The 17,152-nt window shown below is 36.4% G+C and overlaps 1 protein-coding gene across 1 annotated transcript in view; it reads right to left on the bottom strand.

Annotated features, from left to right (window-relative positions):
* Positions 1 to 345: 345 nt before the first annotated feature.
* GASK1B (golgi associated kinase 1B) overlaps positions 346 to 17,152 on the bottom strand; it is a 43,741-nt gene continuing 26,934 nt past the window's right edge. Inside the window, exons 3-4 of the mRNA XM_044680667.1 lie at positions 5,533 to 5,759; positions 346 to 2,660 (exon numbers count right to left, since the gene is read on the bottom strand). Of these exons, the coding sequence (XP_044536602.1) occupies positions 2,453 to 2,660; positions 5,533 to 5,759 (435 nt within the window). The 3' untranslated portion in view covers positions 346 to 2,452. The remainder of the gene's footprint in view (positions 2,661 to 5,532; positions 5,760 to 17,152) is intronic.

The following is a 17,152-nucleotide window of genomic DNA, read 5'->3' as shown; positions in this document are numbered from 1 at the left end:
CAAATGACTCTCCTGTGGGTCAAATCAACATCTCTGTGAGTTACAAGAGCAAACACCCTTTTCTGGCCACCATTTCCCCATATCATTGGATCATAGATCCTGGACTTAAAGCTAGAGAAGTAACCATAGAGGTCAAGCCTAACCCCATCATTTTATAGATCAGTGATTCCCAAAGTGGGAGCTACTATACCCTGGTGGGTGCTGCAGCGATCCAGTGGGGTGGTGATGTCCACGGGTGCATTTATCTTTCCTATTAATTGCTATTAAAATTTTAAAAAATTTATTTCCAGGGGGCTAAGTAATATTTTTTCTGGAAAGGGGGTGGTAGGCCAAAAAAGTTTGGGAACCACTGCTATAGATGAAGAAATGGTGACCAAAATGGTTTAATGACTTACCCAAGATCACACAGTTAGAAAATGTCTAAAGAAATGGCTCTTCAGAATATGAGAATAGATAGGAATGCTGAAGACAAATTCCAATAGCCATTTTGCCATGAGTAAGCCTTGAAAATAAGTGGGTGTCACCTGAAGGCAATACAGGGCAAGTGCTTTGAAAACCCAGTAACAGAAGATCCAATGATATCTTTACTCCCATATTTTCTTGAATTGAATATTATCTTATTTTTTATTTCTGCAGATAGAAATTAAAATTGATCCGCAGGAAAAAAAATCATCATTGGCAATTAAAATATGATTTCTAAAACTATTAACATTGCTATTGATTCTTCAGTTTTAAATGATAGAAAATGTAAAAGACATTAAGAGCAGCACTTAGCTTTAGATGTGGAATGGGGTGGCATTCTTTTTTGTAAACAATTTTCAAATGAACCTCTAGTATTAATTTCTCAAGTAAGCAAAACAAAGCTAAAAAAAGAGTAGCCTTTCCAAAATCATTTTTAAAATAAAGTTTAGGAATGAATATAGAAATATCCATTTTGTTCTTCAAAAATATTAGAAGGTAATGAGACCCAATAATTAGTTTCCTCTACTGTAAAATGAGAATAATAGTACCTAATACATAGGGTTGTTGTCAGATCAAAGGAGAAAATGCTTACAAAAAGTTCTTAGCATTGTACCTGGCACATACCAAGCACTACATGTATGCTTAAACCCTTTCCTTCCTAGATGCTTAGGTTCATTCATGCTAATATGAATGGGGCATGAAGGTGAGGCATTAAGGAAGAGGTGGAAACTGGCCTTGAGATTAGAATTGTGCTTTCACTGAGGAGACCTCACTAATGTCAGAATTTAACTCATAATATTTTCTCTTTGATAGCCAAGAAATAGGTTTATATCTTACAACTGATGTGAATTGGATTAAAAAATTTATTGTCATACTAACCAAATGTGAGAAAAATGTTAATGGATCATAAAACTGACTTTATTGCATATATTCTTCAAAAAAATCACAAACTAAATTCTTTTCCCTCTCTCTCTAAAAAGAAAAAGTCGTGTGTGTGTGTGTGTGCGTGTGCACGCACGCATGTATTTTTATATATTTCTAATTAATCAATTTCCAGTCTCAGAGTCACTTGGTTCCAAGTCACAAGATATAATTTAGATCTCTCTTTAGAAAGAGAAGAGCCATGAATATAGTCAGATTTGAATTTTCTCCATTCTAAATACAATTTATTTCCAAAAGGTCTGAGAATACAATGTTTTCTTTATAGATATGTCAGGAATTTTTGTAGAAATACTGTAGAATGCACTGTATTTTTACCAGTGATCCAATATATCTATGTGGGACATCAACGAAGTCTTTGAGCTTTTTGTAAATTGTAGGTATGCATTTGCCAGTGCTGAGAGAGTCATTATATCCTCTTTGGGCATCTTAGATCATAGAGCTAAGGTTCCCCAAAACCTAGGAGGGGCAATGGCACCAAGAGCTAAAGTAACTTTTTGTCACTGTAATCATTAAGGTCTTTATGATGTCATTATAGAAATGACTGATATAAGATGTCTGGATCTCCTTTGCCAAGCAAAGAAACAAATGGGAGCACCTTCAAGAAAGGACTGTATGGTTTCAGTTGTTATATTCTCAGTGCCTGTTACAGTGCTTTGCACATAAATGGTGAAATAAGAAGTTTTTTTAATTGAAATGAACTGGATTTAGGTTATGATACTAACTGGTTTTGCTAAAATTAGGTCAGATAATCCTTGAAACCATTCTACAGTCAAGTATTTGGGTCAATCCAATACAAAAAGGCATTTGAAAAGTATAAGGCAATGTAAAGGGCATTAGGGGAAAACACAAATAAAAGCTCCTGCTCTTGAAGAGCTTACAGTCTACTGGGTCCAGTTTGATACATATGAGAAAGAAAAAAGTGAATGTTTTCTGTGAAGTCAAAATATTTTCAGGAATATTTTTATAAAAGTCTTGAAAGAGCACTGAAGTATTTCTATGTCCTATTGTTTTTGTCCCAATTTTTACTTGGATGATAGGTCCTTCAAAGTCATTGATTCATAGGTAATACTTTGGCTCCATGTGCATTGATGTAGGTGAGAAGAATCTTGGCCCTCTGTTCTATCACATCAATAAGTTTTTCAATTCCTTGTCGACCTCCTTGGCTTTCCCAATAAACTTTGTCAAGAAACAAGGACTGAAGGAGCTTCTCCCTTAAATGATGACTCTTCAGAATTGAAATTGCAGATTCAGGGAACCTGAAAAGATAAAATGTCACTTCAATCTAGAAACTGTTTAGAAGGTCTAAATTTTTAGTCAACAGGTTTGGCCATTTTGATCCACCAAATATTACTGTACCTAATTGTCTTTTTAAAAAACAAGCCATTTAAGTCACTGTCACTCAACTGGCATGTCCTTCAACAATGACATATCAGAAACGTTATCCAATTTACCTGAATTTTATAATCATTCACATTTTGATACCTGGAAATTAATCCATATAGGCGTTAAAGTTTTTAGTGGGTGTCTTGAACTTATCTCTTCAATCATCTATTTTGCTCTATCCATGGTGATAATTTTCAATGATCATAAAGAATGAGTAGGCTTTTAGGCTATTATTAGGAATAAGACAGGTGGGGCAACTAGGTGGCTCAGTAGATTGAGAGTCAAGCCAGGAGACAGGAGGTCCTGGGTTTGAAATATGACCTCAGACACTTCTCAGCTGTGTGATTCTGGGCAAGTCTCTTACACCTATTGCCTAACCCTTACTACTCTTCTGCCTTGGAGCCAATACACAGTATTGATTCTAAGATGGAAGCTTAACAGTTTAAAAATAATCATAATAAATAAAGGAATAGAACAGGTCATTTTAAATAAGAACTATATTAATAATTTTAGCATATGTATTTTTCATGGATGCTAGTTAAAGTACTAATATATAGGTTGACTACATATGAAGGCTCTCTATAACTTCCTCAGTTCCAAACTGAGTGGGCTGAGAATGATAATCTGTTCGATGGGAACAGAAGCATCTAACTAGCCACACTATGTGTGAAGAGGCAAGTAAGCTGACCCTCCTGAAAGAAGGCATAGAGAAAGGATCATATGAAAGATTGGAGAATGGGAAGAACAGGGTGTTAAATGTGGAACTACATTTATACATACATACATATATATATATATATATATATATATATATATATATACAAAGCATATATACAACATGCTTTGAACTTCCTGGAGAAATTTACTATATAATTGAGTGTTTATACTATTAATTCAAAAAAAATTTTGTGCAATGAAGAATGAATAATCCATGATTTGTGAAGTCTTTAAATGTTCAACTAATTTACTTATAACAGGAGAGTAGGACATATGAGAAGAAAGTATTGCATCAGAGGAGGGAGAGAGGAAGGTATCCTTAAAAACAAATCCATTCTTCTCAAAGGGAGAAAAATGTTTTCTAAATACAAAATAGTATGTATTTCTTGATTCTTCCAAAAAAACTGATTAATGACTCTATTGTCTAAATAATTCTTGAATTAATTACTTTTCCATTTTGCCTTTTAATGCACACAAGTTATACATTTTTAAAGCTTCTAATTTAAACTCATTCCTCACATCTAAAAGTCTAGTTCTAATAAGAGAGAGAGAGGGAAAGCTAAACTCAAGATAAATGGTCCCTGATGAGCTCTCTCAGTGACTATTATGTGTAGGGATCCATAACTTAAGGAGGCTTTTAAGGAGACCTATTTATTACATAACATCTTTCCTAATGAGCACACACACTAAATTGCAATCTAGTTGCCTGACCCTTCCTACAAAAAGATGACTTGGGTAAAGTAAGAATGAAAAGACAACTTTATTCTAAACCTCCAACCTTTCTTTCAGTCCACAAAAAAGATATACAAAAATATTGACATCAATAAAGCAGTCTCTGAGGAGAATTAAATTGGAATACTGAAGAATATCATAAACATAGAATTACCTTAAATTCCAAAAGATTCCCCCCAAAAACACATTCTTATTTAATCTCTCTGAGCCTCAGTTTCCTCATCCCTAAAACAGGCATAATCATGACCCACTGCCTCTTCTAGTAACTGTTAAGTTCAAATGTGGCATAGATGTGAAAAGATTTTGTATTTATATGTATTTATAAAATATGATATATTTCCATAGTCCTTGATGAGTTATATATACATACATGTTATGTTGTAATATAAGTATAAATTTATTATATATAATGTGAGAGTGAGTGAGTGCATGAGTGTGTGTGTGTGTGTGTGTGTGTGTGTGTGTGTGTGTGTGTAACACAAAATCAATGGTAGCTTTGGGTGGTGGCAGCAGTGTCCTAGAGCTACCTCAGTCTTGTTCCCAAGATCTGATGATTTAATTTTAATATTGAACATAAACAGCTTTGAAATTGACAAATGCTCAAACAAGATTCTAATGTATTATTTTGCTGATTATTGAGACTTAAAAAAGTGAAAGAGAAAATGTTACCTCTTTAACTTTTCCTTCAAGACAAAGTTTAAGCACTACTTTCTATAAAAAGCCTTTCTTCATCCCAGCAAGTGTTAGCCTTGAATTTAACTACTTTGTTCAAGGTATAAAAGATACAAGATATTTCTTTTCTATTTATTCTGTACACTTATACTACAAATACTTATATATGTAAATAGCATCTTCTTGAACTGAATATAAAATTCTTGAAAGTAGAAATGGTTTCATTCTTCATCGTTGAATGCCCAGTTCTTAGGATAGTGCCTGTCTTAATGTTTTAGTATATGGTAGTTAGTAAATGCTAACTTGATTTGACATAGTGGATGGGAAAGGGGTGAAAGGGTTGTCCTTTGCATTGGTGGAAAGAGTACTCACACCAATGAAATCACTGACCTTTGAAAGTGACAATGTATTAGTAGCCATGAGGTGGTAATGGAGATAATTGCTCTGTACCTTGGTTTTGCTCTACTTAGCATTACTTCCCTAGCTCCAGGATCTTTCCCTAAGAGACACAAATTACATTTCTGTTAGAAATAGAGCCTAAAGCCTAATTTTTCTCTGAGCCTTGCTACTTTTTCAGCACTGAAAAGTGTATGAGCTCATTATTATTATAATCCAAAAACTTACTCTTTGATTCCTTCTAATAATTTGAAATTTAAATTATCTTCACTTCTGTCAAAGAAACCTTTATTGTCTATAAAGACCAAGTGCCTTGGGTCATGCTTTCTTTGAACAATGTGTGTTAGCTCCACAGTGTCTTGGTTATCACATTTCCTCCTCACTCCCTTCTGACCACAGGCATCCTCCTTCCGAGGTCTGAATCCACAGCAGTTTACATCTAAGCGGTGGTAGATCTGAAAATGCAAAGGTTGAAAAAAAATAATAAGCCAGGTTACTAAGAGTTACCAACATTTAAGAATATACAGGAGGTTTTGCAAGGCTTTATTAGGAAATGACTCACCCAAGATCAAAGAGAATAAAATAATTTAAAGGCAACTGTCAGAGTAAATTCATCACTTGGCACACCATCATTCCACCATGACTTGCATGATCTAGCTAGAAGCCACTTGGTGTAAGAGGACAGAGAGTGAGATTTGGAGTCCAATTTTAAATACCAACTCTGAAATTTACTACTCTAGAACCTTAGGCCAATTATCTAACTTTTATTAGATTTGATTTCCAATTTTAAAATTGGATTATAATACTGATAGAATTTTTTGAGGCCGTAAAGAAATAATGCATATAAAATACTTCATGAGCCTTAAAAGCATTCTGTTAGTATCCACTAGCTCTAGCTTATCATAGCATTATCAATGAGTACAAGGAGGCATCTCTATCAATATACAAAGCCCCTACTTGATATAAACACAAAGATATGTGGTCAGAAGGTTCCCTTGCTTTATTCCAGAATTGTATTCCAGAAAGGAACTAAAGCTCCTAAAGCATAAAAATTTCAGTATAATTTAAACATAGTAGCAGGATCTTGGAACCAAAAAGGCATAAATTCAAATTCTGCCTCTAACATTTGCTAGGGCAAATAAGTCACCTAACCACTCTGAATTTGTGTCCTCATCTGTAAGATGGGCAGGAAGGGAAAGAGAACAGAGTTGTTGATAATACCAGAAGTACCTATTTCACAGAATTGTTTTCAGGCTCAAATGAGATAATGTCTATAAAGTGTTTCACAAACATTAAAGCTTCTTTACACATTATCTGTCATCATGATGATGCTCAAAGGCAGATGCTTCCCAAAGATCAAGAGGCTATCTGTCTGGTGGATTGTGTAATTCTCATACTTTGTCTTTCTTTGGGGAAAAAAACTAGTGAAGAAAACAAAAAGTAGCCCTCAATCCCAAGAGTTTTCCCATCTGTCGTGTGACAGTAATCTAAACCATATTACTAGGATGACAGGACTAGAGATTTAGAGATGGAAGGAAATTTATAGATCTAACTCTCTTGTACAAATATGCCATTTCTGCAGTCACATAGTCAAGTCAGCAATCATTCATTAAGCATCTATTACAATCTTGGAAATTTGCTAAGCAGTAGGGATACTAGGTAGGAAAAAAAACCACTCCCAGCCCTTAAAGAGCTTGCAATCTAATGGAGAAGATGAAAGTGACCCAGAGGTAGGAACATGGAATTAAATTGATATCTTTTGATTCCAAATCCAATACTCTCTTTCCATGGCACCGTGCTTTCTTCCTGGTACTAGAAACTTAAATTTGAAGACATCCATAACTTTGTCTGGAAGGGATGGAGAATGGAGCACAAGACTGTTCTGGACTTGTATTCAGAGCCATAGATCTGAGTTTCAAATCCTGTTTACATATGTCACTGTAGAATGCATGAAGACCAAGAATACTGGAGCCACTTAAATGAGTTTATGGTCACTCTAAAAAAGTTTGGGCTAATTATTCATACAGAAAAAAGCAAATGGATGAAGGGAAGGAAAATGCTTAAGCTAAGTTAACAATTGAATAAACTAGAGATTGTCCACCAGCTTATTATCTTAACAGGGTCCCTTAGACAACAAATTAGGCTGAAAAGTGAACAAATGGACCGGGGGTTATTTTAGCAAAATTAAAAGTAATTTTTTAATGGTGCCACCCTACTCACTGAAGCAAAGGTCTACTTTTTTTTTCCTGCCAACATTTTTCTAGAGTTGTAAAGGAGAGACACCAAAGACGTACTTAGCTTACTTGGGAATATTGGCTACCTTCCCATTCACATTCCTTCTCTTTCCTTGCCCCCACCTCACCATCCCTGACACTGTCTATTCTGCTTAGAACAGGCAACGATAAGATAAGCCAGTCATAGCCAGCTAGTTCTGTAATGATCTTAATTAGGAATGATCCGTGCACTAAAAAGAGAAATGGTGCATGAGGAGAATTTGATGCCCTACATGGCTATTTACATACACACAGCCTAGAGCAAACTGCTGGTGAGGGAAGCTAATACTTCAAGAGAGTTGACCAGCAGTTATAAGAAGAGTCAGAAATTTTGTAGAAGAGTGGCATGGATATGGCCAAAAGAACAGAGATATGCTTATGTGGATAAACAGAAAGCCAGGAACCTGTCCCAAATGTGGGCAAGAGTCCAGGAATCTGTCCCCAAGTTGACAGAAAAGCAAATCAGCTGCCATAAGGGGTCAGGATACAGGAATAATAGTTTGTCCAAAGGGTCACATGGGCTAACCAACAGATGCAAAGGTCATCATGTAGGTTTATCCTTTATAGCTTTAAAGGGATCATGATTAGTCAAAGATAATTGAGAAAACAGTTGATAACTTCATTGAACCCTTTCAAAGAAACTGGAGATTTTATTTGCATAATTAATTTCTTTGGCTATATCTGGGTAAAAAAAATGAAACATAATATAAATGGGATGGGATGTGGAAACCATTGCTGTAGTTTTGTTGAGTACAGAAAAAAGAAAAATTAATCCAGAAATCCGGACCTCTTTTAGTTCAATTCCTTCTCCCTATAGAGGCATCAGCCAAGAAATATTATGGAGTTCTCACGCATTTCACCTATCTTTTCTTTCCATATATTTCTAGATATAAATTCACTGATGTAGTATGGATGGTCAGACATATAAATCTGTCAGCAAGGCAACTAGAGATTGTAGATGTTTTACTAGATTTTAAAGCACTTTGAGGACAATATCCTACAGTGACACCTCCTACCGTACCCTGAAGCTTTCTGTGTCTGTATTATGGACTATCATCATAGGCTCATGAAAACACATTTGCATTTGGATTATTTTTCTCTGTACCACAAATGCTAACAAAGACGTAGCTATAAAGAGCTTCACTGGCATTAAATAACAATCACTCTATAGAATATGTTCCATTTTTCAAAAGTGAATGAATATTTATTCTGCCAATCTATTTTCAAACTGCATGAAATCAACTAAAATTGGAGATGGAAAAGATCTATTTGGGTTCTCTTTTCTATTCCCTTGACAGCAATAGGTTGTTTCCTATGGTATATTTTTAAAGTGCTTTGTCTGATCTAGTTTTGAATGACTCAAACGATGATGCTTTCTTCAGCCATTTCCCTTGGCAGACTATGCTGCAGTCTGAGTCTGTCAGACCTCATGATTAAGAAATGTTTCTTGTGTTGAGTTCAACTTTCCTCTTGCAAAATATTATCCAATTAAATTTAATTGTACCCATTCATATAACCAGCAAACAGAAAGACCAGAAATTATTCCAAAATAGCATTAAGTATATACATATGCATGCATATAAACATATATGTATACATATGTCTACTTTTATTTGCCAGTTTTATAAGTGGTTTTATATTTACACACACACATATATAAGGATATACATATATATCCTTACATATACACATATCCAAGTATGTGGTTTTATATATATACATATATATATATATTTATGTACATATAACCTTTATAAAACCAGGAGATATATATACACAAAGAGATAGCTCTGTATAAATGTATTTATAGACATTTAAATCTAGACAAAAGAGACTTTAAAGTCCTTGTTTCAAGTTTTGCCATTGGCACATATTAGTTGTGTGACTATGATCAAAACAGTATGTCTTGGTGCCCAACAGTAATTCTCTAAGACTAAATGTTACAAATGAGTGACCCATTTGTAATTATTTAGAGAAATTCTACATTAGATATACTATACGCCAATAAAGTCACAGTTCAGATCAAGCTCCCAACCTAGAGGGGAAAAGGATAAGTGTTTATGTATATATTGGCATTCCATTAGAACAATCCCTTGTCTTCTTGGTTATGCTTTTCAAGAAGTGATAAATAAAGCCTTCGTGCCATTGCTGTTGTCTAGAGAACTAATAACCAGTACATCCATCTATCTACAATTCATTTTCTTTGGACTTCCTAAGACTTTTTTTTTCCTCCCTAGCTTTTCTCGGAAATCCATGTAGATCCTTCCATTGCCATTCATAGTCAGTCTAAAAATAATCCACCCTCAACTTTATAATCCACTCCTTAAAGTTTAGTGCCTCTTTGGCTGCCAGTTTAGTAGAGGAACATTCTGTAGAAATTTCTGCTTATTTTTTTTAGGAAGAGTACAGCTTTGTAAAGTCTAATAGTGCCACTTTCACTGATACAGAAGTAGACTGCTCAAGTTGAAACACTCCCATTTTTGCCTAGTGCATTCCTAAGCACTATAGTTCATGTCTGTATTTCTGTTGTGGTGGTAATTCAGTAGTCATCCCCAAAGGAGGTGGTGTTTAAGGAAGAGTTGGGTTTTTTTTTTGTTTTGTTTTGTTTTTGTTGGGTTGTTTGTTTTCAAAGGAAACAGCTTCAAACTGACTACCAAATTTCAGGAGAATTCATATGGCATGATGAAATTAAAATATCTTCTCACCTTTTAATTGAATAAAAAAATATCGTTTTGTCCAATGTAGCCTGCTGTACTCATCCACTTCTCATCATTTAAGAAAATGTATGTTTTAAGCATTTCACTAACTAAAATTAACTCAAAAGAATCCAGGTGTTTCTGCCAAATTTCCTGCTCATGGGGATATTTTTAGACAGATTGACTTCTCCTACCAAGGTATTTTTTTCCCTCCTCCCTTTTTGGTACCATTATCCTTACAGCTCAGCAAGAAAACTTTCCCAGTTGGTTATTTAAGTTAGGCCTACAGAATAAAAATAGAAAGACCCAAACTTCACTGACCCAGCTCTACACCATCCTTTTAGAAGCTTCACAAATATCTGAGATAGACCACCTTATTTTCTATCCCGAGGATCTGTACCCTTACATGTACCTTGTTCCCTCTCCTGATAGTTTACACATTAAATCATAGCTGATTCTAGTCAAGACAGCTCCAGCTAAATGATCATGTTATTTATATTCTAAATCATTTCCCATCAAAATAATTATCAAGCATTATGTCCTTCATCACCAATCTCATTCCAACTAGGTTCAATATCTGAATGATGTCTGAATGGCCTGTACACTACTGTCATCAAGAATCACTGGAGAAGGAAGGGGCCATAAAGAAGTCATTTACTGACATTACATGTTTTCTTTTCCTACACTATCTGGATAATTTTGTGTTTTACCCTCGGTTCATCTCCCTTCAGCTTCTCCTTCGCATCTTCTACCTAGCCCTTCACATGTCTTGATACCAATGAACTCTTTGTCTTCACTCTAATTGTGGTTACAATTCTATATCATAACTTGAACCATATGTTTTATTTTTCTCCCTATAGGCATAGCCACATCTTCTGAAGCCTATTAATTGTCTTCATTCACCATCACTTTTCAGTACTCTCCTTATAAAGCCTAGAAATCGAATACTTTGTAAAATGTTTCCTTTCTTTCATGACTATGAAATTCTGGACAAGAAAATGTTCAAGTTTTTCTTAGAAAATATTCATTCCTGGCCATGTGAAATTCTATCTTTGGACTGTCTCTTGTTTAAAAATAATTTCTCATTGCCCAAAGAATAAAACTCTAGATTCCTCAGACTGAAATTTCACAAATTAACATCAATTGATATTTCCTATCCTTTTTTTTTTACAATTATTATCCTGGGCATGTCACATAAATGATCGCCTCAGTTCTTCCTCTATAAAATGAGCTAGAAAATGAAATGACAAACCACTCTAACTTTTTTTTGCCAAGAAAAGCCCAAATTGGATCACAAAGAGTCAGATATGATAGAAGGACTGAACAACAAAATTGGCCCTTATTTGCTTAGCTCCAACCCAGACCCTGGGCCCAATGCTGCCACAATGTGAGGCAAGAGTAAGAAATGATGAGACTGTAACTCAGGACATTCAGTCTCAGCTCAGACTTGATGCTGGTCTCACTCTGGGTTTATATCCTTGTTTTGATAACTTAACCCATCACTTCTTCATTTGTAACTAAATTCCCTCCTTCATACTCTCAGTGTGATCTGGTAGAAAGAGAGCCTGATTTGAAGTCAAGAGAAACTGGGTTCAAATCTCATCTTTGGACCTCAGTTTCTTCATTTAAAAATGGGGAAAGAGTAAACTAGACTAATAAAACATCTTTTTCCAACTGAAATCTATAATCAGAGGATATGAATTATACTCTCTTCTCAAGGTTGTTGAATAGAATGAATGTAAAACATTTTTTTAAAACTTTAAAGTGCTATTTACATCCCAACCATTTATATGTATGGAGACAACCTGGCAGAAAGGATAGAAGGTTGATAGATAGATAGATAGATAGATAGATAGATAGATAGATAGATAGATAGGATATAGATAGATAGATAGGATATAGATAGATGGATAATATACAGATGTAGCTAATAAAGAGAATATAGATAATAGATAGGTTAATCTCAGGGCTGGAAAGATCTGATGTCAAGTCTTGCCTCTGAACCATCCTGGGTATGTTACTTAAACTTAAAGGCTACTTAAATTCTTGGGGCAGAAAAGTAGTGGCCTCACACTGGTAAAGAGGATTCTCTCCCTGGGAGTTCCCTATTTCAGATCCAACCCCAAATATCTTTGGTATTATTATTACTAACAGACCCCCAAACATGGTCTGTTCATCCTATTCTCCTATGCTTATCAAGAAACCTGGGTACTCTTGCCTTAAATCCTACACACTACAGGACTAGAATCTTTGTTTCTTCTTGACTGGTCCTTCTACATCCCAAAGCCTTGTCTCTAAACCAGTTGTCCAGAGTCATCCAGCCAGTGAGAGTGTCTGGGGCCATAATTCATCCATGCTACACTCAGCCAAGATATCTCTGACCCCAGCTGCCTCCCTGGATCTCTCTTGTTATCTGCTGCCAGATTACTTGGGGACCATTCTCTGATGGGTCACAGAACTCCTCCTGCCTCCCTTCCATGGGACTTCCCTCACTATTCCCTACCCCATCTCCACATATTTTCTTATCTATAAGCAAAGAACTGTTACAGGCTATAGCCCCCATGCATCTGTATCTGACTGTAAATCCTGCAGTGTTTTAAGTGTGTCCATCCCATATCCCTGTTTGAGACCAAAATAATCAAGAATTAATATCGCTCTAAGGTGGCTCTCCCCCACACACATGCCCTGCAACGCTGGTGCCCAGTCAGTTACTACCATACTCAGATCTTCTCTTTTTATTTATTTATTTATTTTTAAGACCTTCTCTTTTTAAAAGCAGGGACCACTGAGAAGGTAGACTACTCCCAACAGGTAGCACATATACCTACAATATGCATCACCATCATCCTTCGAATGATGACCTCACCACTCCCTAAGGATTGCTGCTGGGACTCAGCACATGATTAGCCTCAGGGTTCAAATCATCAGTGAAATAGGGAAACCTCATCCTAGCCCCAGGACCCATTCTTTCCACATCACTAAATATTTCTGGATTCCACAGCTGCAAGTCTGAGAGCACCTGCAGCTTCCCAGGATCTTGACCTAAACAAACACTGTCCTTTAAAACATTCATGATTCATACCCCCTGGGCCCTACTGGGCCTCACAGACCCATCCTTTTTTCTCAATTAATCAATCAATAAGCATTTAGAAAAGCACCAGCTTTTTGTCAGGCACTGTGCTAGGAACTGGTGATTCAAGGACAAAGAATGGGCCAAGCCTGACTTTCAAAAAGCTCATGCTTCTGGGAGAGGCAACAATTGAACCTGTATGCAACACAAATATAAAGTGAATAAATTACAAATATTTGCAACATAGTAGAGCACCAACCCCAAATCGGGGCAACGTCTTGGAAGAATGGTAATTAAGCAGAGAAATAATAATAATGCCTATAATAATTAACATTTATACAGTTCCTTAAAATTGCAAAGCACTCTATCCTATAGTACTTCATCTGATCATCACAACAGCTTTATAAGATGAGTATTAATTATTGGATCCATTGTACAAATGAGGGAACTGAGCCTTATACACACTCTCATAATTAATCTCTCTCTGCTTCTAAACTTTTCCTTTTCTGATTAACCAGGTCACAAAATCCAGGATCTATTCCACTGATCTGCCTTTATATCACCCACTACCTTGGACAGCTGTGGGCCCTTTTTAACTACCTGAATCCCTCAGGCTAAGTTTTATTATAAGGTAGCCTGGAACAAATCCCTCTCAGAATTCCAACCTAATCATTCAACTTAGAAAAGGAACCAAACTGGGTTATCATTCTGTTCTCACCTTTCCCCATCTTTGCTCTCATCTTAGCTTCTACCAGAGGAAATTTCTCCTTTCCTTCAAGGCTCACTGCAGGTGCCATTTCCTCCCCCTAAACTTTCCCTGATCAAGTTACATCTTTCTGGGGGAATGACACGGACCCAGAGAAGTAAAGGCAAGACATATAGAGGAAATATCAGGCAATCGTAATGCCAAGGGCTCCAAAAAGAAAGTCACATGGTCATCTTTTGGGAACTTCCCCATAGGTAGGTAAGGAATTCTGTGATGTGCTAAGACCACAAAGTCATTCATTTAGAGCTGGATGGAATATTGGAGACCAGGAAGTCTAACCCCTTCATGTCTTCGATGTCTTGGTGATATTGGGATATTGGAGACCAGAAAGTGTAACTCCTTCGTATCTTCAATGTCTTGGTGATATTGAGATAATGGAGACCAGAAAGTCTAACTCCTTTGTATCTTCAATGTCTTGGTGATATTGGGATATTGGAGACCAGAAAGTCTAACTCCTTCGTATCTTCAATGTCTTGGTGATATTGGGATAATGGAGACCAGAAAGTCTAACCCCTTCATGTCTTCAATGTCTTGGTAACTTTCCCAGGATCACCTAGCCAGTAAGTGTCTGAGATCATGATTGGAACTAGGTCTTCCTGAGCCCAAAGCCAACACTCTCTCTTTTGTACCATCTCTCTACCTCCTAATGCCAAGGCAAATAGTGCCACCTGAATACACACATGTATAACTTACATGGCAATACATGTCAGAAACATTTGTTGAACATTCACTTACTCCAGGACCTTCAGCTTCTGTCTACTGCCCCCCTCTGCTTAGAGTTTACCAAACAGCCATCATTCTTCTCACCATTATCTCTTCTCTAAAGAATGCCACACTTTGAAATAAATACTACTTTTGTGTCTTAATTCAAAACCATTTCCTACCTCCATGAAGCAGAAACAGAGACAAGACATTGATTTAATTTCTAAAAAAGCAGTGACATGTAAGTTTCCCTTGCCCCAAAGACTCTATTCCAATTCCTCATCATAGGATGAGGGTGACCCTATGATGCTCTCAAAGGCTCTTCCAGGGGAAAGGATGAGTTCCCAGGCTGAAAATTATAGGTCTGGTGGCAAACTGAGTATCTGTTATCTGAGACCAGATCTGTTGAGTTCAGAGAATCAATTACAAGGGGATGAATTTGGCCCCTGAAGTTCATGGGAACTGTTTACTAGGGTGCAGAAAGGTTGTTGTGATCTTCCTAAAAGGAGGGATCATCCACACCAAATGAAATCAGGGGCCTTTTAAAGTCTTACAGAAGTATTTAAATTCCATGACACATCTGATGTTATTTCAATAGGGCTCATGCTATGTTTAGGATCGATATCATCCACATCTGACTTTTTATCAGATGCCAAGGATCACCCTGTCCCTGAGAGGCTCAGGAGGGAGTTTGCCAGACAAGTGACGATCTATTTTTAGGTCAAAAAAAATTTTCTAGTTCTATAATTTGCACAAGCAGTGTCTCATAAAAATAACTTCTTCCAGCGGGCCACACCCACTCATTCAGAAAGGATTTGTGAAGGGCAGACCTATGGCCAGCCAAAGGAAAACTATAATCTTTGCATTTTAAGCAATGTGGATTTATATGAGAAGGGTGGGATCATGCCCTGTGTTCAGTAGAGAAAAATAGTTACCAAGGCTTAAATCCAGGACAATGAAGAAAAAAAAAAAACATTTCAGCCACAGTGTTCGCACCATCCTGTTTTGGGGGGGGTTTTTTGTTTTGTCTTTTTAAAAGCTAAATCTCTCCCAGGATTAACAAATAGACCCAAATCTTTCACGGGCACCCTGTGAGCTAGTTAGGTAGTGTTGCCATAGGAACCTGAAATCTTCCTTGTCCTCATTTTTGTGTATATGAATTTCCAGCCTTCACATAATATTCCCATCAGTTTCTTTTACATAATGCCCTTACAAGAAAAACGCTGAAGAAAATAAGCAACCGGGAAAAAAAATTCAGTCATGCTAAAAAGCAATTTTACTAGAATTGACACTAACTTTATTGAGCCAAGTCATGTCACTGTTTGACTCATACAAAATGTTTTAAAGAGAATGACTTAGGTTTAAAAGAAAAAGATTTTTTCCAAAATCAGTTGAAACAGAACAACTATTTTAAAAATTAGCAATAAGGGAAGGAAAAGAACAGCGGGGAAAAGCAGGATTCAGGCAAACTGGTTTGGGTATGAATATGTAATCTCTAAAATGCAAAGCTGATTTGAGCCCAAATATGGAGCAAGTCCAGCTGAGGACCATAAGGAACTTGTTTCCATTAGTACGGGGTTCAAGGGGGTTCAGGCCATCTCTAGGCTGTCCCTCAGCACAAGAACTTCACCAATGAGGGTTCCAAAACTTGTGACCTATAGTTTCCCTACATTTGACTATCTTCTATTTTTCCTTTTGCAAATAGACTGATAGCTTTGGGTGCAACCAAGGATGCCAGGAATCAAATCTTACAAGGTAAATAATAACTTTCTACCATTATATTTTCATACCACTGTTTTCTTTTTACCACATAAACAATGAAAACAAAGGTGGGCTTTGGCCAAAACTGTGGCAAGCTTTACAATAAGCTTCTCTTCCAGGGCATAGAGGCAGGTAGTGATGGAGACAACTTATACTGGCTTCTTATACCTCAGAAATCAAAAACCTTTATTTTGCTGATTATCTAGACTTAAGAAAGTGACAGTGTTGTACTTTGGGGAAGGGCTGTGGGAGAGGACAGACTGTTAAACACTTACCAGCACACCTTTGGATTTAAAGTGTTTCTTTCTCTGCCACATATTTTCTTTCTGCTACTAGATTTTTTTAAAAAAAGGTACAATATCTGGCACATAGTAGGTACTTAATAATACTTGTTGACTTCATTTCACTGTCTCTGGTCCTTTACTCCCACTCTGGCTGCTGCCCTAACTTCCCCTCAGCCCCCTACTCAAACATAGACTCCTTGAAAGTTAGGATTATTTAAGTCTTTGAATTTATATTCTTAATATCCAGCTTCATATATATCTCTCTATATATATATATATCTTGATATATATTTACC

This window comes from Gracilinanus agilis, chromosome 6 (genome assembly GCF_016433145.1).
Source record: "Gracilinanus agilis isolate LMUSP501 chromosome 6, AgileGrace, whole genome shotgun sequence".
Classification (NCBI taxonomy): domain Eukaryota; kingdom Metazoa; phylum Chordata; class Mammalia; order Didelphimorphia; family Didelphidae; genus Gracilinanus; species Gracilinanus agilis.
This window is presented reverse-complemented; position numbering and strand designations above follow the sequence as displayed.